Source organism: Aulonocara sp. 'chitande type north' Nkhata Bay, linkage group LG14 (assembly GCF_057382095.1).
Source record: "Aulonocara sp. 'chitande type north' Nkhata Bay isolate Kocher_YH1m ecotype deep benthic linkage group LG14, A_spYH_male_GT1.1, whole genome shotgun sequence".
In the NCBI taxonomy this organism is placed as follows: Eukaryota; Metazoa; Chordata; class Actinopteri; order Cichliformes; family Cichlidae; genus Aulonocara; species Aulonocara sp. 'chitande type north' Nkhata Bay.
Window position 1 is genome coordinate 16,105,811 of NC_141357.1, and position 27,824 is coordinate 16,133,634.

A 27,824-nucleotide genomic window follows, 5' to 3' on the forward strand; every position below is an offset into this window, starting at 1 on the left:
TAACCATGCAGAAATGTTGGCCAATCAGAAGTCTAGAAGCCTCGGTGGGAAAAAGTAAACAAAGCTGGGGCATAGAAGCAGAACCGAGTCGTATGTGTGGAGGGACAGTAACTGTGTGTATATGTAAGCATTTAAACACTGCAGAGTAGAATTAACAGTAACAGTATTGTAGAAATTCATTTCACCGAAACAATAACGTGGCGCACAGTGTGACGCATGCACCAGTTTATTGTATTTCCAGACTTGCTTTCGGCACAATTTACAGTGCACGCTACTCTGTTTTTTGTCAGACTTGAAATAGCCGAAATACCTTCACACTACGGAACTTCTATGGCTCTTCCGTTCGACAATCTCTCCGGCATTGGAACCATCATCTGTTTTCTCTTCGGTCACGCTCGGTTGATTTTTCTAGTCGGCACACTCATTTCCTCCATTACCTGCTGGCTCCATTACCTGCTGGCTGCTTCCCAAACAAACACACGTGCGGCTTGGCACTTGTGCTGTACGTAACAAGTCACGCGGACGTGACGCTGCGGCTGTGATTGGTTCGGCTCTGCGCTACTTAATTTGGATTGGCTGACCTTTTTTTTTTTTTTTTTTTTTTTTTTTGAGGACAAGAGCGGCGAAGTCTATCGCGATAGCTTAATTTCTCTATCGAGTAAAAGTTATATCGCGATACATATCGTTATCGTTCTATCGCCCAGCTCTACTTAGCTGCAATGACATTCATACCCATGATGAGTGTATCTAAACTTTTGACCTTACAATTATAAATTGGGTTTGTAACATGAGATGCTTTTCTCTCTTTAGAGGCCATATCATAAAGTCATTTACTTTGTCCTAATCCTCATTACCTCTGGCCAACCCACCTTAGTGAGATATTCCCTCATGACCTGGATGAAGTACGGCATGGAGAAGTCCATGATGTTGTGTCGCCAGGCAGTCTCCAGTACTACGTCGGGCCGCAGCAGGTCGTAGCAGGTGAATAGGCAGGCAGCAAAACACTCTTTCTTGTCTTCCTTCAAGAACCAAGCCAGGAGCTCTTCTGCCAGCTCAGTGTCTTTGGACTCTGATGCGTACTGCATGGCATCCTGCAGGAAAAAAAAGCCAGGTCAACAAACTGACACACCTAATCGTTTGTTTCCACGCTCAAATGTAAATTTTATATTTACATTGCTTTTAGGAATGTACTTTTCTTCTGCAACTCATTTGTTAATTTTGTACCCACGCACCTTGTAGAGCTTGTCCTTCTTGCAGAGCTCGACACTCTGTTTCCAGCGGTTGTTGCCTTTAAAAAGATAGGCTGCGATCCTCCTGAATTCAATCAGCTCGTGCTTCTCCAGGCTCTGGGCGAGCGAGATGTTGTCGAAGTTGTCGTAAGCGTCGATGGAAGTGCGCAGCGCCTGAGTAACACGAGAAACAATTGTGAGATTAGGCTGAGAAAGCAAGATGCGGAACAACTGCAACGTTTTAAATGTGTGCTTGCTGGAATTAACAATAACAAAGAGTTTCTCTTGTAATCAAACATCAGAGCACAGCACATGTTATAAGACCCAACTGACAAAATGAAACCATACCGCATAGTCTTCTTCATTGATGAAGAGGTTGTTAAGTGCTTCATTCACCGACTTGTTGTTGTGATTCTGGACAGACCTTAGGTAAGGCTTAACCAGAGGCAGCTGTTTCACCTGAACAGACAGAAATGTTTATCAGTTTTCAGTCTGGCAAAAGTCTTGATCTTTTGATTTGAACCAAAGAAACAGTCAAAGAAAATCATACTGACCTTGCTGAAGAAGTTGACAGCACGTGTGTGATCCAGTCTTGGAGAGAGGACAATAAGGAGGTCATTCAGCAGCAGTGGTTTAAACTCGAGATAAAACTGGACGGCCTTGTAGTACAGCTCAACGTTAGCCACCTATGACAAACATAATGAAGTTAAACAAGTTTTTTGGAAAAAAAAGGGCAGCTCTGTGCTGTATTCCTGTCAAGAGAAGTAATTGTTAGCACTACCATATGCTTTTAAATTATGTTTTGCACCTTAGTGACAATGTCTTTGAACTGGCTTTCCTTCCAGGCATCAGCTGGGTGATTCATCATAGTGATGATGGCATTGTCATATTCCTCATACTTGTCATAGAGGAACACAAGTTCTCCCCAGAGGTGGGCCTGCTCAGCTGCCCTGAGAACCTGACACACAAACAGACATCAAGTCAAATTTAACAATTTAACAATTGAAAACGAATGCGGGTTTATAGACGTTACTGAAGATGTCAAAGTTGTAGTTGCTGTTCCTCTGAGGAGTTTATTTACTTTACTTCTTTTTAAATCCTAATTCTTTAGATATAGTTTTGTTAAAATGTTTAAAACAATCACATTATACTGAACTGCAGTCGCAGTCGGTGTATTGTGATGCATTTCGTCAGATTCCTGCCAAAATCTGCTTGGCTGTAAAGCTCATACTAAATCCGTTTCTCACACCCACCTTTGGAATGTTAACACGGGACCAGAAGAGCTCCAGGTGTTCCCTCATCTTCTGGGGTTTGAATTTGGAGTAGAGGATAGCCAGCTCAGTGAACATGCCCATGTGAGCACGCTCCAACCCAAGGGCAGCCTCTAGCATGGTGATCAGCTCCTCGAAGTAACCACGGTCCTGGAGGATACAGACAGACTTAGTGACACAACTATAACCCTTAATCTCGCTCCCCTACACAATCTGGGAAGTTATTTTGAGGCCCTTGAACCATCATAAACAAAACTCAAGTCTGTAGATACAGTGCGCTGAGGCGCAGGAAAACAATATACCATCTGTAAGCTGGAGAAAACTGGAAACCCTGCTATCCTCAGGCTTATATGACTGTTGACTGTTATTTATGCCAGATTAGTGATAGTATACATGCTCACCTACTTATCATTCATTGAAAGACCATGGTGTTTGGCCAACAGGTACCCCACATACCTGGTAGTAGTTGATGAGCTCCTCCAGTTCATCAGCGTGGACAACAATATGCAGGCCACACATCTGGGCAAGACGGAACTCCTTCCCATCTACACAAGCAAAACACACCTGACAGAGCAGAGGAAAAAACAAAAAACAGCTGTTAAAATTAGTCAGTCGAGTGAGTTTGTGTTTTGAACATAAGGCTTGAACTTGATCTCACTCTTTATACTTTCAAAAATGAAACTGATCTCCTTCACCTCCTTCCAGGTACGGGTGCTGTTAGCCTTGCGGGCTCCGTCCACAGCTGCCTGGTATTCTCCCAGGTGAACCAGAGTTGAGGCCAGACGGCCAAAGTTTGACACATTATTGTAAAGCAGTTTGGCTGCCTCGTACATCTTGTCGTCATAGCATCGATCACCCACCTAATGGAAGATGAACAAATTAAGTTAGACCAGCGAAGCAACTGTAATTGTAAACACGGGGTAAAGAATTAACTGGGAACTGCTGTATGTACAACTGCGTGTGCGTGTGTGTGTGTGTGTGTGTGTGTGTGTGTGTGTGTCAGGACCTACTTGCTGAATGTGAGCATTATTGGGTCCGTTGATGAACTCTTCCAGCTCGGCCAAGCGGTTGGTCTTGGCCAGGGCGAAGATCAACTCTGTCTCAACATATGACTCGCGGGCTTTCTTTCGAGCCATCTGCAGGAACTTCACCAGGTCCTCCCAGTTTCCTGCACACAAAAATTAACTACCATAAGCACCTATCTACTGCATATTTAACATTACGCCATTTAAGTATCTTGATTAAATAAAACAATAAGTGATAAAGATCTTAGATCTTAGTTTTAAAAACTGAAAGAGATCATCTTACCGCTTTGGGCTGCAGCTTGTCCCACCTCCATGTAGGCCGAGGGATCATCAGCCTTAATGTAAGAGTCGATGGCTTCTTTCACCAAGCCCTTCTGAAGCTGCGCCTTTGCCAGCTGACTCCAAACTGGGGGCTCATTGCAGCGCTCAGCGAATTCATAAGCTCTGTCCAGGTTGCCGATGTGTTCGATCAGGACCTGGACAGCAGCAAACATTCAGATCGCTGAATATCAAAATGACCAGCAAAACTCTGAGGGCTGTTAGCACGCTCTGAATTAAGACAAAAACAAGGTGTTTAAAAACTTTAAACAAGTTGTAGTTAATAACGAAAGCGCGCACCTGCACAGCAGAAGTGTTGACATCAAATTTTCTAAATATAGCAAAGGCCTCCTCAAACAGCTCATTGCTGATGGCAATGTTTGCAATGTCTGGGGCGTCGTAGTTGTCCAGACGGTTAATGTACTCCATGACGCGTGTCCGATCAGCTTTAATGGCAGTCAGAATGAGGAGATTCTGAAGGTTTCTGAAATCAACAAGATACAAGCTTTTCACTAAATGCATTATTGAATATATCGAATGCTTTGCAAGCTCAATGTTCGTCAACTGGAACAACAACTATGAGCAGGGGACTCAGTGATGTCTAAATCTTGGATATGAAGGGTTAAATAAAAGAAGAACAACATTAAATACAGGTAAGACTCTTACCTGTGTTCACTAAAGACAGAATTATCCAGCACAATCTTTTCCAGAAGCTCGATGAGCTCGTTAGGAAGGTCGGCGGTCATGAAGGCCTTGACTGTGACAGACACCTCCTCTGGATCCTGGGTCTCTGATAAGGCTGTCTGGACGACCTGCAGCAGAGACCGACGACAAACATGACGCATAACAGCTGATGATTGGTTTACAGTATGCAAGCTAACGAAGCGTTACAGCCTGGGAACTTTTAACAATACACTAGTTTAAGTGGCATGATTTAGTATCAGAGATAGTAAAAAGTCACACCTGGTCAATGAGTGGTCTTCTGTAATGGTTGGTCTCCAACAGCACACTTGCCCACAGCTCTGGGTTCTTGCGGCGTACAAGGTAGCGGGACAGACTCTTGAACAGTGAGTTCTCATTGCACACCTGAAGCAGAACGAAAATATTTGAAATAAAAGGCCAATAAAAACCTCGTATTACTAATGACCCGGAATTTCGCCTTCCAGTTAAAATGATTTGTTTTTAAACTCACGTGAATGAGTTCTTGGTCACACTGTCCTCTTTCATAAGCCACGCAAGCCAGGTGGGGGTCTCTCTTTTCACAGTACTTGCCCACCACGCGGCTATCATAGTAGGGGTTCTCCCTCAAGAAACGCTCGGGGTTGTTGTTGCTGTCGATGTAGATCTTGGCCAAGGCGTTGTGGGTTGCAGGCTCCTCACAGCCTTCATGAATACGAGCCTCCAACCAAGGCAGCAACAACTTCAAGCTGGAGAAGGAGGCACAGTAAATGTGTCACAAGCTTTGACAGAATATCATGAAGGGAAAGGACCAGTTTAACACACAGGTCGAGTTAGACCGCCGAGCGAGCGATTCCTCTTTTGCGGTGCACTTTTAACAGTTCTTTTGGTTCTCACCGATTTCTTTTCTCCACTTCAGCGACCAGTTCATCTGTGGAGAACTGTCCTCTCACCACCATGATCAGGTTCTTAATTACATCTTCGGCACAGTCCACATCCAATAATCCACCAATGACTACTGGCAGACGGCTCGGGTTCACCTGGAATAAATGACAACAGAATTATGACACGTTTCCATCAAGGTAAAAACAAATGCACAACCACAGAGGTAGACCAATACCGAGAGAGAATAAATGAGTAAAAGGATGGAGTTTTATTAATGTACCTTCTGTACATAGATCTCTATGTATTTCTGTAGGCTGTTGCGGTACAGGTACAGGACCAGATCGTGGACGAAATCAAAGCGGTCACACACGATGATCAATGGCAGCTGGTCGGTAAGCTTGGCTTCCTGGAAAAAACACAATAAAATGTTGACAGACAGAAAAATCACAGGTTTATTTTGCAGATAACCGTTTTCTGCACGGACCTTGAGGAAGTTCTTCACACGTTCGGGGTCGTAGCAATTGCTTTCTCTGCAGATTCTCTCCACCTCTTTGATTTGGCCTGTTTTGCACGCAGCCTGAATGTATTTGAAGTGAACTTCAGGATCCTGGCTGAAGTTCACAATTGAGCCCAAGAAATAGAACAAACCTTCAAAGCAAAAAAACTCAGAATTAGCAAAAGTAGTAAAACAAAAGATACGTTGGGTTTTGTTTTTTTGCACCTTCCCCACTAACCCTCAAAGCTCTTGAATGACTCAAACAGTTCAGTGAGGGATTGAGTAGTGAGCTGCTCGTGGTACTTGGAGGCGACCTGCACGCAGATCTGCAGGTTCTGCCGGATGTTGGCAGATAACATGGCCCTCAGACACTCCAAGGAATCCTCCACAGACAGGGAGCCAAAGAAATTCACCAACCACTGAAGAGATAAATAGAAAATCATCAGCGACACAAAGACAATCACTGCAAACCACAACAGCAATTTTATATTCTCGATCTGTGTCGTACCTCTGGGTTGAGAAGGTGTGTATGCACCACTGCTCGTTTAATATCATACAAGTCAGTGTAATGCTCCAGCGCTCTCTGCAGGAGGCCTGCTTTCTCACACAGTTGGGCCACGTGAGCGCGATCATAGTGGGTGAACATCTGGTTACCCAGAATGGCATCTGCAACCTGCAACAAATGGCACACAGACAGGCCCTGTCACACACAGACACTCAAATCCAAACATGTCTGTAAACAGCAAAAGATTTGATCTGTTGTGAAAGAAGTTGGTGAAAGAAAGCTAGAGCGCCGTTTTAGTTTAGGTGAGACCTACTGGTCACTGGTAAATGAAATAATCTGGCCTGGCCAAATACTTATTTTCCACCCTGATTTACGAATAAATTCTTTACAAATCCTACCATGTGGATTCATGGATTTTTTTTTCACATTCTGTCTCTCACAGTTGAAGTGTACCTCTGGTGCAAATTACTGACCTCTGTCATCATTTTAGGTGGGGGAACTTGCACAATCGGTGGCTGACTAAATACTTTTTTGCCCCACTGTATCTACATGTTCATGTACCTGTGGTGCATGGACCAAATTCATTTCCAGCAGGCGCGTCTGCAGTGGTCCCTCCATGGGTCTGTTGTTCTTCAGGGCATCTAGTAGGAAGGACGTGCACTGCTGGATCAGGTTGTACTCCATGAATACGTCAACAATCTGGAAAATTAAATAACAGAGAAACCGCAAAAGTTAAACTCTCAAAATCTTGGTTGTGTTGCTACACATCGCAGAGGTGTGGGATATTTTTGCAATCATGTGCTCAGCTACAACTGTGAGAATAACTACGATTCAGATCATAGTCATAGTATCTTTTAGCCACGTTACCCCCCAAAAATCTTTATTTTTACCTGTGTAATGTCAGCCAGTGGCTCTTCATCCTGAACCAGCATCTGAGAGAACTGAAGACCTTGCTCTGGACTGATCCGCATTACGTTCCTTAGCAAAAAGATCCAGTCTGGAGTGTAGCCAACCTACAAGGATGACAGACATGTAAGGATGTATGAGATGCTCCCCATCTGTGATGTAGGTGTATTAAAAAACAAAACAAAACACTGTGAACCATATTACAGCCCAAGATATTTTATTTACCAAGTCAGTCATCACAAACCTTCTTGGCATAGAGAACAATCTTCTGGAATTGGCCAGTCTCTGCAAAGCACTGAATGACCTTATTGGGAACATTGGCTCTGAGGTAGACGCTGAGGGCGAGAGTTGGATCTACAGACTTCACCAAGTCTCCGAGCTCCTCAGAACATTCCAGCTGTAAACACAAACAGAAGGGTTAGAAACTATAACAGTGATCTGCCATGGTACAGTGGAAAAAACAAAAACAAAAAAAGGGAATCTGGGTTTCACTGGCCTACGTGATCTTCTGCTTTATACTAAATGATTTATGTGATTCAGTGAGTCAGAGTAGCACTCTGATTTTACATGGTCTCAGTTTTTTTTTTTTACTCTATGATATGATAGATGAACTTGAGATATAAATATTTAAAGACTGTCCACTTTAAAACCAACCACTAAACACATACCTTATCCTCTTTTAGCCATTTCTCCAGTAGCTGCTTTCGGCCCTGCTGAAGGACAGGCCTGCAGAGCTCCAGAGACTCAAACTTATTAAGTTGGCCTTGATCCAGCAAGATGCCAAAGTACTGAAGCAAGGGAGACGTCTGGCCTGGTTGGGCGGGAACACTTTGGAACCTACGGATGGTGTCTGGTGTTCGCAGAATACCCTGGAGAGGTAGGATGGAAACTTCTTAGCCCATTGAAAATACAAAAAGGTAAAATACGGGAAAAAGGAATAAAAGCAGCGCGCGGGCTGTACTCCCTTTAAACAATTTTGGAAGCATTATCTAAACTTGTTTTTACAAATTTTCTTTGGTTTTCATAGTTATATAAGCTACTGAAATCTTAGACTCACAGTCTCAGTGCACAGAAGCACAATGGCAGTACCTTGGGTGCATTCGCTGCCACCTTTGCAGCCTCTGAGTAATTTCCTGCTGCAAAAAGGGTGTTGAACTTGCGAGCAAACAGCTCCTCAGCACCAGCGAGGTTGTTGCGGACAGCCATTCGGAGTGCAAGGTCTGGATTCTGGAGCACATTGGTGATGTATGGAATGATGTTTTCCTCCTCCACGCATACAGACAACACCTGGAAAATCAAATGTGCACATAAACGCATGTGTAATTGGTAACACCTAACTGCCTTTACAGTTAGTTAGAAGCTGTTCATACTTTTTAAACAGCTGTTGTCTTTGCTAGCTATTTAACACTGATATTTGTGCTGTGGCGTATGCTAGCTGTACTGGTGGTAATTGCCCGCCTGACAGAATAAGAACTGAACCGCGACAAAACACATTCACTGTGACTTTTAAAGGCGTTTAAATGTTACTGACTGTCACCAATGACAGGGGACCCTGTATCCACTGCACTGTTCTTGCTGTTCTAATCACATGATGCAAAAATGTATACAAAGACAACAATTATTCATTCACAATCAGTTCTCTCTCATTTAGGGAAAACACCACAGCACTCAATAGTTTGTAAAGTCTTAACTATCTCTAAAACTAATAATGACACACTTACAAAATTAAGCTGGCACATAACATGATGGGAAATCCTACAGCTGGAGGCTGAGAAAAGTAAAGACACATGGAGGTGACGCGAACAGCGATGCTCCAAAAAAACCCTTCAGACCAAGAAAGGAGCTGTGTTTGGTGTTTGGATGCTTTTCGGTTTTACAAAATGAGACTCCTTCTGCTTAATATCCCTTCACACTCCTTTATCACAAGGGGGTCATCTGATTTTAAGGGTCCCCTCTAGTTATTATTGTAAGCATCATTACCTTACAATAGTGTTCCCCAACCCCCTGGCCATGGACCGGTACCGGTCCATGAGTTGTTAGGTTGAGGCTCGGGTGTGAAATTTATGGTTATCATTGACTTGGTTTCCCTGGGGCTTTTCCCGTGTTGTAGTTGTGTCTTATTTTGAAAGAAATATTTACTCGTTACCATAGCGACCAGAGAGCATTAAAAGGCAGAGAGGAGGACGTTACTCTCAATGTTGTTGGTGCATTTCAGGAGTACGCTGCTAATAAAGTTACACAATTACACAGTAAATTCGCATTTATTATTATATTTACAAGATACCACAGTTGTTGTCTTGGTCGTATCATTTTATTTTGTTGTTTATCCGCGACACCTTAAAGGCCGGTCCGTGAAAATATTGTCTGACATTAAACCGGTCCGTGGCGCAAAAAAGATTGGGGACCGCTGAATTATAACAACAATCATCTTTAGGTGATTGTTGTTGTGATTTGCGTTATATAAATAAAACTAAGTTGAAATTCATCTTCTTCAACTTTCAGTGCAGCAGGGCTCAGGGAGCTAGGTGAGGCTGAGATGACGTATTACTCTGGCCTAACAGGTGTTATTCCTGGTGACAGATTAACTGTAACATGCCACATGTTGACTTTGTTTTTAAAACACCGGGAACCAAAAGTGCCATTATATTTAAGCTAAAAGCATAACAGGCAGTGTTATTTATGTTTCGTTTTCCTTTCATTAGGATCACATTAAACTGTCTTTATATTCTGTACACTCCTGAAAGACTAATGAACCTATATAAAAGATTCACATCATACATTCAAAAGAATCTAAATAATAAATACTATGATGCTGCAAAACTGGCAGAATATTTTTTTTAAAAAGTTCTTGGTTCATGTCAAACTGTATCCAGCTACAACACCTTCCAACAAAAGTCCACCAAAATGTAAATGCAGTTTGGTGTACAGTGATATAAAGACACAAAAAGAGACAGGCACATATTCGACACAAAATTGAGAATAACTGCTGGCAAACCTGGGTTTGAAATTAAGTTCACTGTAAAAATCTGAGTTAAAAGAACTGCATTATGAGACCTGCACTTGTCACGTTTCTGAATTACATGCAGGGATTACCACAAGCTGTCGTGTACAGTGTTACACACACAGTTGCACATGAAATGTGTGTGCGTGCGTGTAGCACACTGGCCTGTGTACAGCAGACCCGCAGGTGAGAGCCAAGAGCAATAACAGGATTAGACTGCGTAGTCTGCCTGGCCAAGCTGAGGCCACCTGCTGTTAGTGTCACATGCTGCCTGACACTGAAGATGCTGCCACTGCCTGATATTTTCAGAGATTTCCTCAGTCAAGGTCACACCCAAGGCTCCACGCTGACATACCAGGGCCAACACACCACAGGGAAAGTAGTCCACTACACATGTGTGCAGACTGGTTTAAAAATATACATCAGGTTTGGAAAATATCTTTAAGCAATTTTCAAAAACAATATGTAGTCACAAATATTAAAATAAAATTGGAATCTGATAAGAAATATATTAATTTTATCTGTCACATATTTAAAACATCTACCAAAAACATTATTCAACTCATTTTGCATCCAAAATTAAACACAGTTTAACCTGTTCACTTGCACAAAGGCCCAGATGAAATATCTATACTAAGCTTGGCTCTGTGCTCCACTGGAAATTAATAAGCGGCTCATTCATCATTGCATTCTAGACTTGCTACTGCAAAATATACTCCACAAGTGTACATTTGAGTACCTGTCCTTTCCTGTTGACTCCAATGATTCCAGCAGTAGGTTCATGGGGGGCAGTGACAAAAATGGTCTCTCCGCTGATCCTGTTCATGTAGATACAGGTTCCAGTTTCCAAGTCATATAGGTGGATGTAGCCATATTTGGTGATGAGAAAGACTACATCTTGCTTGGAACTGATCTAGATGTACAGAAAGGGGAAGGGAGATATAACATGTATAGATAGGAGGACTCTTTAGCAGGATACCAAACTAAATACTAAATAAACAAAGCCTCAGATTAAAGAAGAGGGAGGTTTTGTACCTGCATGGCCACAGGGAAGTCATTCTGGGCTTCTGGAGGAAAGAAAACATCCACAGCTTTCTTTGGAAACGGCTGGTTCCCAGTTGGTGGAGTCCCCACTTCAATAATATGGAGCTAGGGGAGAAAAAAGTAATGAAAACAAAAAGAAGACAAAGCAAGACCCCAAATGCCTTTTTCTAATCAGTATTAATTTCCACTAAAATTACTTCATCCCGATCTTTTTATTTTGCAGCTACGAGGCTTTGAGCTTCTCTTAATAAGTATAAATCTTACTTTTCCTCCCGCCTGTCCCCGCACGGCAAAGCAGAACAGAGTCGATTCCTCGGTGTTGCCTTCCATCTTGAACTGTGCAAATCCAGCAGCATGTCCTTCAATAGGCTGAGAAACCTTTCTGTCCACCGAGTACAACTGCATGGCTCCAACGACACGGTTTTGCTGAGGAGGAGAGAACGCCCACAAATCAGACTAAAGTCTGTGATGGGGTTTTTTCTGCTATAAATTCTGCTATATCATAAACTTACCCTGCAATGACTAATACAAATGTGATGCATTTCACACACACTGACATCATTTTAATATTTTGTCTGAAATATTATTTTGATTGTAATATTACGAAGCTAAAGCAAACTGTGTTAATTCACCTGTGCAGAAATGCCAATGAGCAGCAACCACTTCTGTTTGGCATCAGTGCGGTAGTTGATGATCTGGCAGCCTGCCAGGCTGGAGTGACGGTCAAATACTTTGATTGGCTGAGAGTCACCCTCCATGCTCCAATGGTAGACCGCGTTGTCTGTGACCAGGGCGACAGTGTTGAGGGAGATCCACTTCCAGAAGGTCACGTCATCCGTCATCGTGTGAGCCTTCATCTTGCTCTTCATCTCAATGTTAAAGATCTGCAGGGTCTTTGCAGCTGAAAATATTTAGAGCTGAGGTTAACACGTTAGCCGTGCTGGGACGCTGCTAGCCCACCCCCTCCAAAATTTTTAGATTGTAACATTTAAAACGAGGAAGAAAGAAAGAAAACTTGAATCGGTCTACTGACTAAAGCTACGGCACACAACCCACAGCAGAGTTTGGGAGGAAATCAATTGGGCATACCTCTTCCAATTGCGGGGGAAATGCAGGTAATCGGGGAGGGTTTTGGTTTTTTTTGGTTTTTGTGTGTGTAACACCGACAGACCATACAAAAAGCCAGTACCAGTGTCAACAAAAAAGGGGCAAGACCAACAAAAGGGCAACCACTTAAAATGTTGGATCTGCATTCAGTAACATCTGATGCAATAAACTGTTACGTGTTCAGCTGCGTCTAACTATGCAACCCTCTTGTGATAATATAAAATCATTCACCAATTAATTACTCTTCTTTTTATTAGAGAAACTCAGACTGTGCTTAGCACTGCATCAAAGAAATACAGCTCCCACATTCATTTCAGTGAGGTCGGCACAGCAAGAGGTAGCCAAGATTGCAAAGAAACTAAATGAGGTGTGCCACACTGTTGGCTAAATATCCATAGAAACAAACAGATTCATTTGCAGTGGCAATGGAGGATTGGAATAACCCAATCCCTTATCATAAAAAGCTTTAAACTCACAGATCTATCAGTCAGATTGGTCTTCTTCCAATTAGACTAGAACCAGTGTATAGGCCTGTATGTTGCTTAATATCTGTTGGCAAGAAAACTGATACCCAAATTTTTCATTCTATTCCCTTGAAACTGGTACTGACCCCCAAATTTCATTATCAGTTACTCTTATTAGCATTCTGATGCAGTTGCAGGTGGTTGCATTTTTTAATGCAGTACTGGAGCTTGATTGGAAATAGCACCAATTAGTGCTGGGCGATATGACGATATATATCGTGTGGACGATAGAAAAGTGTCTATCATGCCATTTTGTCTTCTATCCTTTCTAACCTAATTTTATAAATTATTACATAAAATATATCATTAACCCTTTAAAACCGGAGCAGGCACACTCCTTTTGCCTTTCTAACCTAATTTTATAAATTATTACATAAAATATATCATTAACCCTTTAAAACCGGAGCAGGCACACTCCTTTTGCCTAACTATTTTTAAATCCCTGTAGAACTGGAAACACGTAAGCTAGCGCAATAATTGTTCTTGCATATGAAACCGGAGTTGTACTTACATCTTATGCCATTAGCTTGTCCTAGGTCACGGTTTCCTTCCACATATAGCTTTGCAAAAATTGCATAAAAAGCATTTGCAGCAACAAAAACATAATATTCCAGAAACAGGCTTTGCCGATCCGATCAGTTGTTCATAACACTTCCTACATTGGAATACGTCAGCGCGAACTATCGCGTGTCAGCACCTGCCCGAAACCGGACGTGACATCATTTCGCGGAAATGTAGTTCTTTACCTTCAGGGCCTTATAAGCCTTTGCTGGTGTTTTTAAAAGTCATGTTTGACTTTATGCTTTTCTGTATTGTTTCTGGGATGCTTAGATCTCAAATTACACCGTTGTAAATAGTTTATTTTGATGCACATGCTGTTTTTTTTTTGCAAATTTGCATTATAATATTTTTCATTTTTCCTGAAGTATATAAAAATTTGTGTATCTCAAAAATAAAACTATGAAGACACTAAAAATAAATTTCTCGTGGTTGGAAACTATTTTGTGCAACTTTTTTGTATTTACAGTTTTAAAGGAATAAGCCTCTTAAATTTCTCTAACTAGAAATATATGTAAAAAAAACCACAAACGATTTTAAAAAATTTTTGTAGTTTATTGCGCTTTTTTGCAATTTATGTAGTTACTATGGACTTAATGCATACATATTATTACAATTTGGGTTATAATTTGGCTTTCCCAGATGAATGTGCCTGATCCCATCTGCCGGTGGATCACTGACTTCCTGACGGACAGGAAGCAGCATGTGAGGCTGGGAAAGAATGTCTCGGACTCCCGGACCATCAGCACCGGCTCCCCTCAGGGCTGTGTTCTTTCTCCTCTGCTCTTCTCCCTGTACACCAACTGCTGCACCTCCACCCACCAGTCTGTCAAGCTAATCAAGTTTGCAGATGACACCACCGTTATTGGGCTCATCTCGGACGGGGATGAGTCTGCCTACAGGAGGGAAGTTGAACGTCTGGTGTCCTGGTGCAGCCACAACAACCTGGTGCTGAATGCCCAGAAGACAGTGGAGATTATTGTGGACTTCAGGAAGCACACAGCCCCACTCCCCCCCATCATCCTGACTGACACCCCCATCACCTCTGTGGACTCATTCCGCTTCCTGGGTACCACCATCACCCAGGACCTGAAGTGGGAGCCCACCATCACCTCCGTCATCAAGAAAGCCCAGCAGAGGATGTACTTCCTGAGGCAGCTGAAGAAATTCAACCTGCCAACACGGACGATGATGCAGTTCTACACTGCAATCATCGAGTCCATCCTCACCTCCTCCATCACCGTGTGGTACGCTGGAGCCACTATCAGGGACAAACAGAGACTGCAGCGTGTTGTGCGCTCTGCTGAGAAGGTGATTGGCTGCAGACTCCCATCTCTGCAGGACCTGTACACCTCCAGGACACTGCGGCGTGCAGCCCGGATCTCAGCTGACCCTTCTCACCCTGGACACAGTCTGTTTGACCTGCTCCCCTCAGGCAGGAGGCTCCGGTCCATTCGCACCAGAACCTCTCGCCATAAGAACAGTTTCTTCCCCTCTGCTGTTGGTCACATGAACAATAACCATATGACTGTCCCCGCCACTAACACATGACCCTACGCTGTGTTCACTGTATCATTCCATGTTTGGCACTGATCACCACCTGCACTCATGTATATATCTTTCTACGTAGCACTCATAATTCTTATTCTCATGTATATATCTCATGTATATCCCATGCACATATCTTTCTACATAGCACTTTTAATTCTTATTCCTACTTTTATTTTTTTTTCATGTCTATTTAAGTGCTATTTATGACACTATGTTTGCACTGAAGCACCGCAGCAATTTCCTAATGTTGTAAACCTCAACATCTGGCAATAAAACCCTTTCTGATTCTGATTCTGATTCTGAAAACGGTTGTATTGATGTATAGCAACTTGAAATTCTCCCACAAATGGCACTACAGCATTTAAAAATATAAAAATAAGCTCTGGCGGACTTGGTTCTATGGTAGGTCTTAAAGGGTTAAATAGCCTGTGGCAAATAAATTTGTGTCGTCTTCTCACTATACATGCTCTTAACTTTATGCAAGAAAAAATAAAGTATAAAAATTGATATTTTTCACAAAGAAACTCTTGTGGTTTTGCGACATGGTGCTGCTTTGCGTGCACCCGGATTTGCAACATGCTTTACGGTAACTCAAAACGATGGACGTGCGACAGGTTGCAGTTTCATGCCTGGACATGCAACAGGCAGAGACAGCTACACAGGCAGCCCAAGAAGAAGCACTTTTACCGAAAAGAGCGGGTACGTCTGTGATTTGGTTACATTTTGGGTTCAACAGCACCAACATGGAGCAGAAGATGCCCATTTGCAAGCTATGCTATAAAACTATTCCTGCACTCAGTGGCAACACAACAAATCTCTTCTATCACCTACAGAAGGTCCACGAAAAATAATACTCAAGAATGCAGAAAATCCGAGCTAAACCAAGTTGTGGAACGACGGGAGCAATTTGGGAAAATTGCTGTATCTTCAGCTATACTACCTGAAGATACAGCAGTCTTTCGCACAAGGCACGCCGTATGAAAAAACTTCCCAGCGCCATAAACAAATCACAGGAGCCATCTCACGTTACATTTATAAAGGCATCGCCTCTGTTTATGTAGTTGAGAAGGACAGCTTTCGTGACCTCGTCAAAGTTCTTGATCTGAGTTACGTTATGCCCGGTCGTAAGCACTTCAGTAAAGTCGAGTTGCCTTGCTTATATGATGCATGCCGGGCCAAAGTAGAGAAGGATGTTTGCAGTGTCGTGCATTATGCCTTGACAACTGACATATGGACGAGCAAAGATACGCACCCCAACATGAGTGTAACCATCCATTTCATTAACAAAGACTGGACCCTTTGCGCTCGCTGTTTACAGACTGCGTACTCTATAGATGACCACAGGTCAGGTGGTATATCGTGATATTTATCGTTATCGTGATATAAAATAATTCATATCGTGATAAATATTTTTTCCATATCGCCCAGCACTAGCACAAATACTATGGTGTCTTTGCTTCTCAGATGGCTCAACAGTGACCTTTCATGCAGTTTTGGTTCAGTATTTCAATTCTTCATCAATATTTCAATCCAAACCAGATCAGTTAGGAACTACTGCCTACCTACTAGTATGACATGGTCCACAGTGCATGCTCGAAATGACCTGTGTTGAGCTTTCCACCCACACAACCTACTAAAGAAATCAAACTCCTGTCATGTTGTCATAGGTCTTAGGGGATTCAAGCTGAAATTTAATCCCAAAATAAGGGATGTGGTTTGGGTCTGAATGCAGATTAGTAAGACCACAAAGCACAAAAACAGATGAGATGATGAGAAGGATGCTGGACAGATGCACTCACAGCCATTCTGTTCATTTCCTCCAGTTCAGTCGCACTGGAGGAAAGACACTTCAATTCTTATAGGTATAAGCTCTAGTCTCAATCTGGCCCAAACCAAATAAACCACATGTTTCACTGGTAACAAAGTGCATGACTGACAGTATAGTGGCATTTCTGAACAGTTTTTGGTAATACTGTGGGTATAGTGCACAATAAAATAAACTGCCTGCATAACTACAATGCAAGATATAAAGTGCAAAATTATTAGTCTAGAATATATAAAATATAAATGTGTGCCCAAACCCTAAATAATTAACACATGTATATGACTAATCCTCTGGTATAATAAAAATTACAATTAGTCGCTATTTAAAACAGAGTAACACCACACACTGAAAGTGTGAAAACGTGAACAGTTATTGAAAACCTGTCATGAATGTCAGTATCTGCAAGGTGACAATGAGGTAATGAGCATTTGATGTTAATATCTGCGTTATCCCAGAGGCAAGCCAGTCAAAATTGCACCTGCACACTGAGCAGCACATTTTTGTGATATGAGGCTGGCATCACAGCCCAGTTGTTTTAAGCATTCTCTGTTTTTCCTACACTCACCAAAAAAACAAAAGAAAACCCTTAAGCCTGAAGCCTGACCTTAAAATGGGAAAATCTCATTAACCATTCTGTTATCCTTTTGTGATTGCCACGGTATCCTTTTTGACAGTTTCACATTTTTAATACGACCATATCATTTTGTTTTCTGCATGTTTTTTCCCCTTTTACTACACACACGTTCCACTTTATTACGAACTATTTTCCAAGGCATCTCAATTTTTCCAGATAATCACCTGACTTTCCGTATATTACGGTGACTGTCAGTCACAGAAAATCTTCATTTAGTTTAGACAACTTTCTGACTCAGATGTTCAGCAGCTATGTGGATGCCTTCAGGTTGTGAATGACAGTTTAAAAATAACTCAGGAACTGTATTACTGAAGGCTTTTATTGTTGCTGTGTAATGAAGACGTAGACAGATTTACATGTGTTTTCACCACAATGTCAGTGCATTAATTCGACTATATGACCAACACAGGCACACACTCTGGTTATCAAATAATAACAAAATATGGGGAGGATAACGTCTAATTTATTACTTTTCCAATGCAAATGTATAACCCATAGGTTTTTATATTTTTTAAATTTGTCATCAACTCCAGTACAGTACGAAAATAAGGTACAGTGTTTAGAAATGGTCAACTGTGATATAAAATATATTTCCGGTGTAGCTAATGGAAAAAACACGTGAACACAGAAAACAAAAGGAAAAAAAAAAAAAAAAAGAAGATATGGTCCTTTAAGCTACTGTCTTAATTTTGTTGTGCTCGCCTACTGTTATTACTGTAAATCCAGACATTCGTTTAAATTACTTTCATTACTGTGCAAACATTTCAAGACAGTGCATACAGGATCACTCTGACAACTCATGATACATAAAATTCAACTCACCGTCTGCAAACATAAGAAAGCAGTAAGAAATGAAAAAGAGCAAAAACAAGCAAAATAGACAAAGGATTCATGACAGCATGACAATTTGCTAGTGCTACTGCTTCGTGAACTAAAACAGCAAATTCTAAATGTAGCACAATTACATTTCTACGTACACACACACTATTTAGCTACTAGTCGTTTTCAACAAACAGAAATGGGGTGATCTACATATGAACATCAAAATGAAAAGCAGACTGTGATGGCTACATAACTGACAACACAGTATTTTTTTTTTTTTTTTTTTTTTTTTTTACACAAATGGACCAGTGTACTTTTTACAAAAACAAAACAAATATCAAGATAGCAAGGTACAAACCAATTTTAGCTGCTTAATTTTTAAGTCCATGTGCTTTGAAATCCTAGCACACTTACTACGTGATAAAAGCGCAACAGTGGATTTAAGATGGGGGCTTACCTTTAAGGGCAATAACTTTGCTAGCAGGGTTCATGATGGCGCTGTCGGCAGAGATGGGGCGACGGATGGGGTTGTTGGGATCAGCCAAATCAATGATGACAACCTGAGCCTGTTCACCAACCTTCTCTCGTACACAGATGAACTTGTCAGACTCCATTGTAAGCGTGCTAAATCCAATGTTGGCTGGGTTGATCCCCAAGTTCTGGAGCTGGCGATGAAGAGAAGACCTGTTTTAATGGCAGCCATTGGCACACAGTACAATATCGAAGACAAAATTTCCTTTGGCAGGATTTTTCCTTAACCAAAAAGGTTCTGAACTTTCATCAAAGCAATATCACCAATATGTGCTACTCAATCATAAAATGTATTTTTCCAATGTCCAGAAATAACAAAATTGTACAGACCTCTGTTAAAGAAGCTAACACATATTACTATGATTATATAGTAGCTAACAGGGCTTCCTAACACAAAGGCCCACTCTAAGGCCCAGTTTGTTTACTTATATCAGCAAATATGATCATATCTACTAACAGCGGTCATCTATGTTTATGCTGGATACATTTCAAAGACACTTTGATAAAATACTCAACATTTATGACAAAGCGGTTGGTAATATTCTAGAGTTTGATATTATGTATGCAGATGATCTTGTGGTCATAGTGCTAGTAGTGCTGATCTCCAGCAGCTCATACACATATGTTCTGCCAATGCTGTAGAAAATAACATTACATGCAATCCCCGTAAGTGACCTGTAATGATTTGCAGAACTGAGGAGGACAAAGATTTCCAGAGTTGAAACTTGATAACAATCTTACTGTCGGTAGTAAGGTCGAATATCTTGCTCATCTTATTACAGATCAAATGACAGGTAATGATAATATCTGTAGGAAATGTTGACTGATGTATTCACAAGTTAATTTCCTCTTATGCAAATGTATGTACAAAGGAAAGGAAAGTGAGTTCACGAAAACCTAATGTAGCTTTAAAAAGATGCTATGATGTTATTATTGAAGAGACAGACAACTCAAGCAAGGTGTTTATAATTACTCGTTTCAGTAGATTGAAAGCTTTATTAAAAATATTGTGAATTAATTTATCTGCAGGCTCAATGCTTCTGAGAATGTGGGCTTAACACACTGATAACATGGAACCGTACGTTATCTGTCTTTATTGTTCAGACACTGGTATAGTTATGGGAAGTTGAATTTAGTTTTTAATCTCTTTGTGTTTTTTGATATGCTTTGTTTATATGAAATACGTATCTGAGATAAACAAAGACTGAAGAAAAATTTATTTTTTTTAATTAAAAAAAAACAAAACAAAAAAAAAAACAAATTATGCAACCCAGTATCACAGCAAAACGTGTAACAGACATGTTGGTCTACCATGTTCATTTCACGCATTGCCCGTCCAAAACGTGAAATGGACACGCATGCAGAAATTGCATTACCAGCAGGGGGAGATAATAATATTGTAGTAATGCAACATACTACACAGGGCAAATTGTTTGTTTATATATATTTTTTGGCCCAGAAATGCATAGCTGGTGCATCTCCAGTACATTCTTCACTGTAAAAAGCCAATGATGTCAAGTATGCTTATTTCAATTGTGCCTTTAGTTAACAAAAAATACCTGAAGCTTGGCAAAAGGTCATCCAAGGGTCACAGTATAAACAAAATCTCCACAGGGGTTCAAGCTTTGATTTATGGTTGGGAACCTTGGGTATATCCAATACAGCCAGAAGCTGGGATGTACCAGATGACTGACTGATATGAATGTGGACAGCAGAACAAAATCGTATTCTTTTGGCAGACTGAATGGACCACCTGGTTCACTTCAGATAACGCGATGAATGGGTTACATTTCAGTCAGAAAAACCCTAAAGAATAACCCGACTCTCCCTTCAGCAGTAAAAAATGGCCTGTCGTGACATAACGTTTCTCTATGACGTGAAGCATCTCTGAGTCTAGTCAGACTGCAACTGACCACGGTTTCACGGCTCATAACTTAAATGGGCACATGACAATAACATAAAGCATGCTTTAAACAGCTATACTATGCGTTCATGTTATGCAGGTCAGCGATTGGAATGTTTCGCCTCACAAGGTCCAAACGTTAATTCGATATTGAAATAACGCTGAACAGACCAAAACGTGGCCGTGCATCAGTCATACGCTACAACCCAATAAATAGTCACTCAAGGTCAGAAAAGGTGATTGTCGTTAACTAGTTTCGCCTCCTGGCCGCGAGTGACAGCATCAGTACAATGAATGAGGAGCTAGCATGAGAGGCTAGTTATTAGCTGCTGGCTAAACGGGGGATGGGAGGTCATTCATTTGCTGCGGTTATTGACGTTTAACGCTAGCTGAACTAGAAAGCTGTCAAAACGACCGTTAAGCCGGAAAATGAAGGGATCAAAGAGAATGTAAGGAAACGATATAGCTACTAGATTCGACCACTTTACCTGCAGGTGCTCCTGGAAGCGGATAGGCAGGATTTGAGCCATGGTTGTTTCCTTGAGCTTCTCCGGAGTCCTGAAATTCTGGTCGTACAGCTAGCTAGGCAGCAGCAGCACCGCGCTAGCTACGACCTCCTCACTGAATGTGTAGGTCGGAGCCAGTCGGTGAAAACGATAGCACCGTTTTAAAATAGGCAAGATGCTGTGGGTAATCGTGTTTCCGAAGTGAGATATCAGTGGAAAAATGTTAAATATGCCCCCCCCTTCTGTGTATGCTTTCTGCACTGCATCGATGGATAGCAGTGGCTATGGCTGATCTTCTGTCCAAAATCCGCAATGGCGGCGGAAACGGCTCACAGCCTTCCCAGTCCGGAAGCATCTAGGGATCTCTGGAAGGGCACTGGCTCTGGCCCTGAACGTATGGACAAGAAGTTCACCCCAATTTAACTAAGAAATAATATGAAAAATGTTTCTACTCGATAAAGTTGCATACATTGTAATTTTGTATAAAAATAAACTAGTTTTTTGGACATGTACGTCAGTTCCGTAAATAATAATGCTATTTTATCAAATCTGACAGCATATACGTAAAAATTTAACCCTTCAGACGTTATTAGAATAAAAAATAAATAAAATACACAATTTTAAAAAGTACACAACCCTTATGTGGAAAATATTTCAGATGCTGATTTTTGTTTTACTACTGTCCAAGATCTATGTTCAGATTTTGATTGGGAGTAAGCAGAATTACAAATCAGTATATCAGAGACACAGCTCAGGTTGAGCGCTTTGGAGACAGAAATCAGAGATGCAAGGCTGACATGGTTTGGACATGTGGAGAAGTGGGATAGTGGATATACTGGAGAAAGGATATTGAATATCGAGCTTCCAGGCAGGAGGAAAAGAGGAAGACCACAGAGAAGGTTTGTGGATGTAGTGATGGAGGACATACAGACTGATGGGGTAACATAAGAGGATGCTAGATATAGGGCGAGATGGAGGATGATGATCTGTCATGAGGAACCCTAAAAGGGAGCAGCCAAAAGAAGACTGACAATTTCCCAAGTTCTAAGTAAACATTTTTATGCATAAATAGTTTAGGATTTTAAATATAGCAAAATGTGTGCAGCAGAGCCCACACTCCATAAAATTCAAATACAATAGAAAAGATGAGTCCAGACAAAGTGATGCGTTTCAAGAAGCAACTGTATTCGACTATAAAGGCATTTCTAATCCAGTGTCTCTAAGCTGTTTTCTTTATATTTCAGTGTAAAAAGCCTAGACTCTAGAAAAAAGAAAGTAAACAAAAAACAACAAAACATTTCATTAGAAAACAAATCATTGAAAAAAAAAAAGATAATGAAATTCCCATTCACCAGTCATTTCAATTAAAATAGAAACACCTTTTTTGCTAACATTTCCCTCAAAACAAATATATATTTTCCATATATATATATATATATTTATATATTTATTCTCAAGGCAGTTGGTCATGGCCAAATTAATTGACCTCATCATGGCCATTTTTCATGTTTCAAAATTAGAAAACGGATCTAGAAGGGAAAAAACACAACAAAACAAAGAAAAAAAATATAACAACAAGCGGAAGCACAGTGGACAGCAGGAGCGCCACACTGGCCAATGAATAAGGTCTCATTTTAAGTGAGAGGGAATAGTCTATCAAGGCGGTGTGGCACACGCACACACACACACATCCTCTGGAACAAGTGCAATGCAAAGAGAATAAGTTTCTCACATCATAAAACTACAACATACTCCTCTTTCACAGCACTCTGGTTGAACACTTCCCTTTGCTTGTCTCCTCTTCCTCTAGTATCTCTGTGCAGCAGGAGTGTGAAGGCTTTCGTTGTGCCGCTTTAGTTCTTAGTCTTTGGCGGGAGCTTAAAGTCCACTTGACTGAGATATGCTGCAGTATTAAAGAAGATGGCTTCACTGTTTCGTTTGATTTTTTTCCCCTCTCCACATCCAGCTGCCACACAGACTAGCAGAAGTCTCAATATTTTCATGGCAACTGAGAAAAGGAGAAAATGATCCCAGCATGCCAGCCTCTTTCTATTACAGTAAAAAATATGACTAATACAGTGTGCCTGAATACTGAAGACTTCTCTACCAGGAAAAATGGTGCATCTGATAGCAGAAGGAGAGGACACAAGCAGCAGGGGTTCTGCAACAAAGAGGGGTTAGAGATGGCAAACTTGCAAGAGCAACTCTGGCGGTAGTTAAGTGCTCTGAAATGATTCAGATGAACGGGACACAAAAAGGGCACGACGGGACGGCTGAGCGGGAAGAGATGGTACAGATGGGGACATCACCGCTGCAATAAAAGCAAGTGATGGTTAAAAAGTGCCAAATGGCGACTTGAGGAGGTTCCCTGGGTTACCATTAAGATGAAGTGAATATGGATGTTGTACAGTAAGCACATATGCTCATGTGTTTGTGTAAGAGAGAGAGAAGAGAAAATGTGTAGACGATAAAGAGAAATCCCTGGGCTACATGAGAGGGTGACGTGGAGGAAAGGCCTCAGCGGACCTCGATCAGCTCCACCCATCGCATCCCTCTGTTACACCTGACGCTCAGCAGAACTATGTGCTTCTCTTCTGAAGCTCCTGAATAAAGGCTGTGAAAGCAAAGAGAAACACACAGTAAGTACACAAAGTAGCTGATACTGGAGCAAAATTAAAGTTTTTTTTTCAAAGTGTAATCTAACCTCCAATAATTTCCTCTTTGACTTTTTGTAGTTCTTTCCGCACTTCCTCCAAGATCTCCTGCAGAAAAATAGGACAAACCGTTAGCCATGGCAATACATTTGTGATTTAGGAAAAAAAAAATGTTTATTTGCAGTAACCAGGTGACATGTGAAATCTCCATATACATACAACATATATTTTTCTGACTTGTGGCAGAACACAATGCATTGGTGTTGACCAGAAAAATTTAGGTTTCTCTAAACCTCTGTCAGGATTAAGACCTTTTCATGCATGAAACCTATAACATTGTTGGCTTTATCAACTGGACTGAATTCTGTCATTTAGGCATGGGTTATTTTTATGGAAATCTGCAAACACAATGACGATCCACATTACCTGCAGTTTGCTTGCAAGATTTAACAGTACAACAGTGACATAATGCATGAGGTCAGACTGTCTTTTTGCATGGCAGCTTTATTTTGATAGATGCTTTGATAACTAAAGAGGCCACTTCCTATGTGTAGCTATGGGAATAAACATCCCACACATCAGATTAGAAATAACAGGAGCTTGTGAAGTATGATTATATACACCACATCTGTGATAAGATCCGGACTGCTCCTGTCCCAAGCTGGGAATGTAATTATTGTCAGTAGTTAATATTATTGCTGTTGTGCCAGCTGCATAAACGCACACCAACCTGTTTGTGACACACTCAACAACACACTCCTGGAAACAGCTGGAAGCTACAAACTACCTTCATTTCAACAGTCTGAGACTGCCATTGTCAAACTGTTGTCAAAAAGTGACCTCAAGCCAGCATATTCAAATGGAGCCAGATTCATGCAAAACAAAACGAGTATCAGAAGCTTTAGAGAAATCAGCTTTCTCATTTACATAACAAAAATTCAGATCCAAACATTCAAGTGTGGCTGTTTTGGCCAAGTACTGACGATCGCTGGGTCGATGAGCATATTTACCTGTTTCATTTTCTCTAAATCTGAGTCATCGGCTCCACTTGCTTCATTATTATTGCTTGCAGCCTTTGCCCTGTAACAAAACATGAAACAGACATGCAAATATTTTATGTTTATCTTTCCACAAAACAGGTGCAACATATTCATCAAATGCATTGCCACAGTATAGAGCAAATGAAGAACCAGTGAATGGAAGAATGCAGAAATGAAATGAAGGTTAACCTATGTAAACTCATTAACCTACCTTTCTGAAGCTGAAGGATGCTGACGAGCTATAAATTAATGCCTGATATTAACTGATCTAGCTAGCACGGGTTTAAGAGTAGTGTATGGCTCTGTTAGGACCTTTTACCACAAAAACTACGTGTATGTTCTTGAACTACAACATAGAGACAAACAAAGCCATCAAAGATGTCAGAGAGGACAGAGCCAACCCCAGCTGAGAGAAGTGACTTGAAAATAAGCATGAATCATAGACCCAGGCTCCCATCTTATTAGTCAGTTTTCAGAGACGGCACACTCAGCTGCTACATCTACGGGTAGCTTGGGTGCACGCCATTCTCCCATCCATTAGATGGTGCTATCAACTGTAAAATATGCTACCCCAGCATGAAGATTTGAGAGGGAAGAATAAAGGAAGGGGTGCTAAAGGTCATGAATTAATGGGGCACATGTATACCTGGGAACTTGGGACAATGAGGAAGTGGAGTCCATGCTCTTGGGGATGGAGTTATTCCTGTTAGTGAGACACACACACACACACTCTCGCTCTTAAAATGAAAATGGACGACATTCGCACACACGCACAAAAAACTCACGTTTGTGCAAAGACGCAGGGGTGGACACAAAAACGTGCGCACACTGGTGAACAGGGTGAACCGACACATGGGACACCTGGAGGTGACAGATTTACTGCAGGGAAATAACTGCGTCTTGGCTCACCTGATCATAGAAGGTTTCTCCCAAGGTCTTCTGACGGCGTCTGAAAAAGAAAATGTATGAAAACACGAGTTGTTAATCTTCACTCATATCAGTATATCAGAATGAACGTAGGTGGCATGCTACAGACAAAACTGTTCAGTTCTCACCACTTTGACTTGGAGACTCTGACTCATCCTGTGGAGAGGAGGGAAGAAAAAACATGGAGACTTCTCTTAACAGTGAGTCATCCTCAGCCTTGAGTGGTTGGTTACATGTAAAAACACTCTACATTTGTCTGGTGTTACATAAAGGGAACCGATTATGCTTCTCATTACTTTCTGGCATGTCTATATTGTTATGTTACAATGATACTGGTGTCAAATGATGACATCTTATCTGTAAGTGTGAGTTGAAAACTCAGGCTTCAACCGTTTATTCTACTCTTGGCAATGTTTAATAACCTGCCAACGTGAGCACAGAAACCTATGGAAGCCCGTTTCCGCCACTAAAAAAAAAAAAAAAAGGATCCATAACTCAAAATTTTGAGTTATTTTCTCGAAATTTCGAGTTATTATCTCGAAATTTCGACATATTAACTCAAAATTTTGAGAAAAGCAACCGAAATTTCGAGTTAGCGCTGCCAATCAGTAATCTACGTGAATGACGTCATTTCCATGTTACCCGGAAGCTGAAGCCCTCAGCTACAAATGCTACAGCTAAGCTACCGGTATTACATCCAGTCATGAATGCACAGATTGCTGAGTGTTTTCAGCCTGGCTTCACAAATGATGAAATCCCTGTGTTATTAGCTGAATCACATGGTGTTACTATCAGCAAACATACTTTAATTTGTTGGGATCCGTTTTTGAGTGCGCGGTCCTGCGCCATATGCTTCCGGGTAACAAGAAAGCGACCTCATTCACGTATATTTTTGATTGGCAGAGCTAACTCGAAATTTTGAGAAAAGTAACTCGAAATTTCGAGTTATATTTCTCGAAATTTCGAGATAATAACTCGAAATTTCGAGTTATGGATACTAGCTTTTTTTTTTTTTTAGTGGCGGAAACGGGCTTCCATAGAAACCCCACCCACCTGCTGTTTAAATGTTTTATTTACGAGGGGCAACCAATCAGGACAAAGCTGGCTTACAGGGGAGAGTATATCAGTAGCTAGTAGTAACGGCTTGTTTTATATATTGAATGAACTATGGGGCTGGGTCGAGGCTCACTGTAAGATAAATAAGGGTTCTCCAAAAAGTTGATTCTGTTCATCTGGATGTAGCTTTTTGTGGGAGAAACGTTTCGTCACTCATCCAAATGATTTCTTCAGTCTCAGCTGACTGCAGGTTTCTCCAATCTTATAAACAGTACATTTGCATAATGACTGAAACCAGCCCACTGAAGGAACAATGGGCTGGGAGGTCAGTTCCTTAATTTTAATTTTGCAAATTCTCATGACCATTGATCAACAACCACTGACCAAAACCCACTGATCAATAGCCATGAGTACCATTCACAGAGAGTTGGGGAATGGCTGCAAACACAGCATTGTAAGATGGCGTAAGATGTACCCCTAGGCCCCCTCCTCGATTCAGAGATGGTCTTTCCCTTTTCACGTAAATGGCCTCCTTGACTTCGCGCTCAAACCAGCGTTCTTCCCTGTCCAGGATGTGTACATCCTCATTGAAAGAGTGTCCACAGACTGTAAACAGACTGCAGAGTCCTGGCCTGACGAGTTAGCTCTTCTGTGTTGTGCCATCCGCTTCGCCAGAGGTTGTTTGGTTTCCCCGATGTATAAATCCTGGCAATCCTCCTGGCACTTAACAGCGTACACTATGTTACTCTGTGTCGGGGGACCCGATCCTTGGGGTGGACCAGTTTTTGGCGCAGCGTGTTTTGGGGTTTAAAAGCCACAGAGACCCGG

At 41.4% G+C, this 27,824-nt stretch overlaps 2 protein-coding genes across 7 annotated transcripts in view; both read right to left on the reverse strand.

Annotated features, from left to right (window-relative positions):
• The window catches only part of LOC147314341 (clathrin heavy chain 1-like), a 30,582-nt gene extending 8,935 nt beyond the window's left edge, over positions 1-21,647 (reverse strand). For all 4 annotated transcript variants that reach the window (XR_015124648.1, XM_086261210.1, XM_086261209.1 and 1 more), the window contains exons 1-30: positions 21,302-21,647; positions 18,837-19,044; positions 11,991-12,259; positions 11,623-11,784; positions 11,350-11,463; positions 11,054-11,227; positions 8,403-8,600; positions 7,982-8,182; positions 7,558-7,710; positions 7,298-7,420; positions 6,969-7,106; positions 6,411-6,575; positions 6,141-6,321; positions 5,891-6,054; positions 5,687-5,812; positions 5,419-5,561; positions 5,036-5,270; positions 4,807-4,929; positions 4,510-4,655; positions 4,144-4,327; positions 3,809-4,001; positions 3,511-3,668; positions 3,196-3,360; positions 2,957-3,064; positions 2,483-2,650; positions 2,038-2,187; positions 1,784-1,915; positions 1,578-1,688; positions 1,233-1,403; positions 870-1,091 (exon numbers count right to left, since the gene is read on the reverse strand). Coding sequence is in view for 3 of the 4 variants with exons in the window: in XM_086261210.1 (XP_086117336.1) it covers positions 870-1,091; positions 1,233-1,403; positions 1,578-1,688; positions 1,784-1,915; positions 2,038-2,187; positions 2,483-2,650; positions 2,957-3,064; positions 3,196-3,360; positions 3,511-3,668; positions 3,809-4,001; positions 4,144-4,327; positions 4,510-4,655; positions 4,807-4,929; positions 5,036-5,270; positions 5,419-5,561; positions 5,687-5,812; positions 5,891-6,054; positions 6,141-6,321; positions 6,411-6,575; positions 6,969-7,106; positions 7,298-7,420; positions 7,558-7,710; positions 7,982-8,182; positions 8,403-8,600; positions 11,054-11,227; positions 11,350-11,463; positions 11,623-11,784; positions 11,991-12,259; positions 18,837-19,044; positions 21,302-21,343 (4,827 nt within the window). In the remaining variant the exon portion in view is untranslated. The remainder of the gene's footprint in view (positions 1-869; positions 1,092-1,232; positions 1,404-1,577; positions 1,689-1,783; positions 1,916-2,037; positions 2,188-2,482; positions 2,651-2,956; positions 3,065-3,195; positions 3,361-3,510; positions 3,669-3,808; positions 4,002-4,143; positions 4,328-4,509; positions 4,656-4,806; positions 4,930-5,035; positions 5,271-5,418; positions 5,562-5,686; positions 5,813-5,890; positions 6,055-6,140; positions 6,322-6,410; positions 6,576-6,968; positions 7,107-7,297; positions 7,421-7,557; positions 7,711-7,981; positions 8,183-8,402; positions 8,601-11,053; positions 11,228-11,349; positions 11,464-11,622; positions 11,785-11,990; positions 12,260-18,836; positions 19,045-21,301) is intronic.
• Positions 21,648-22,483: 836 nt separating this feature from the next.
• Positions 22,484-27,824, reverse strand: part of vaspb (vasodilator stimulated phosphoprotein b) — a 37,525-nt gene continuing 32,184 nt past the window's right edge. For 2 of the 3 annotated variants that reach the window (XM_086261220.1, XM_086261219.1), the window contains exons 9-14: positions 26,069-26,096; positions 25,923-25,962; positions 25,660-25,716; positions 24,984-25,053; positions 24,024-24,081; positions 22,484-23,933 (exon numbers count right to left, since the gene is read on the reverse strand). In XM_086261220.1, coding sequence (XP_086117346.1) covers positions 23,899-23,933; positions 24,024-24,081; positions 24,984-25,053; positions 25,660-25,716; positions 25,923-25,962; positions 26,069-26,096 — 288 coding nt within the window. In that variant the 3' untranslated portion in view covers positions 22,484-23,898. The remainder of the gene's footprint in view (positions 23,934-24,023; positions 24,082-24,983; positions 25,054-25,659; positions 25,717-25,922; positions 25,963-26,068; positions 26,097-27,824) is intronic. The other variant, XM_086261222.1, reaches the window with a different exon arrangement.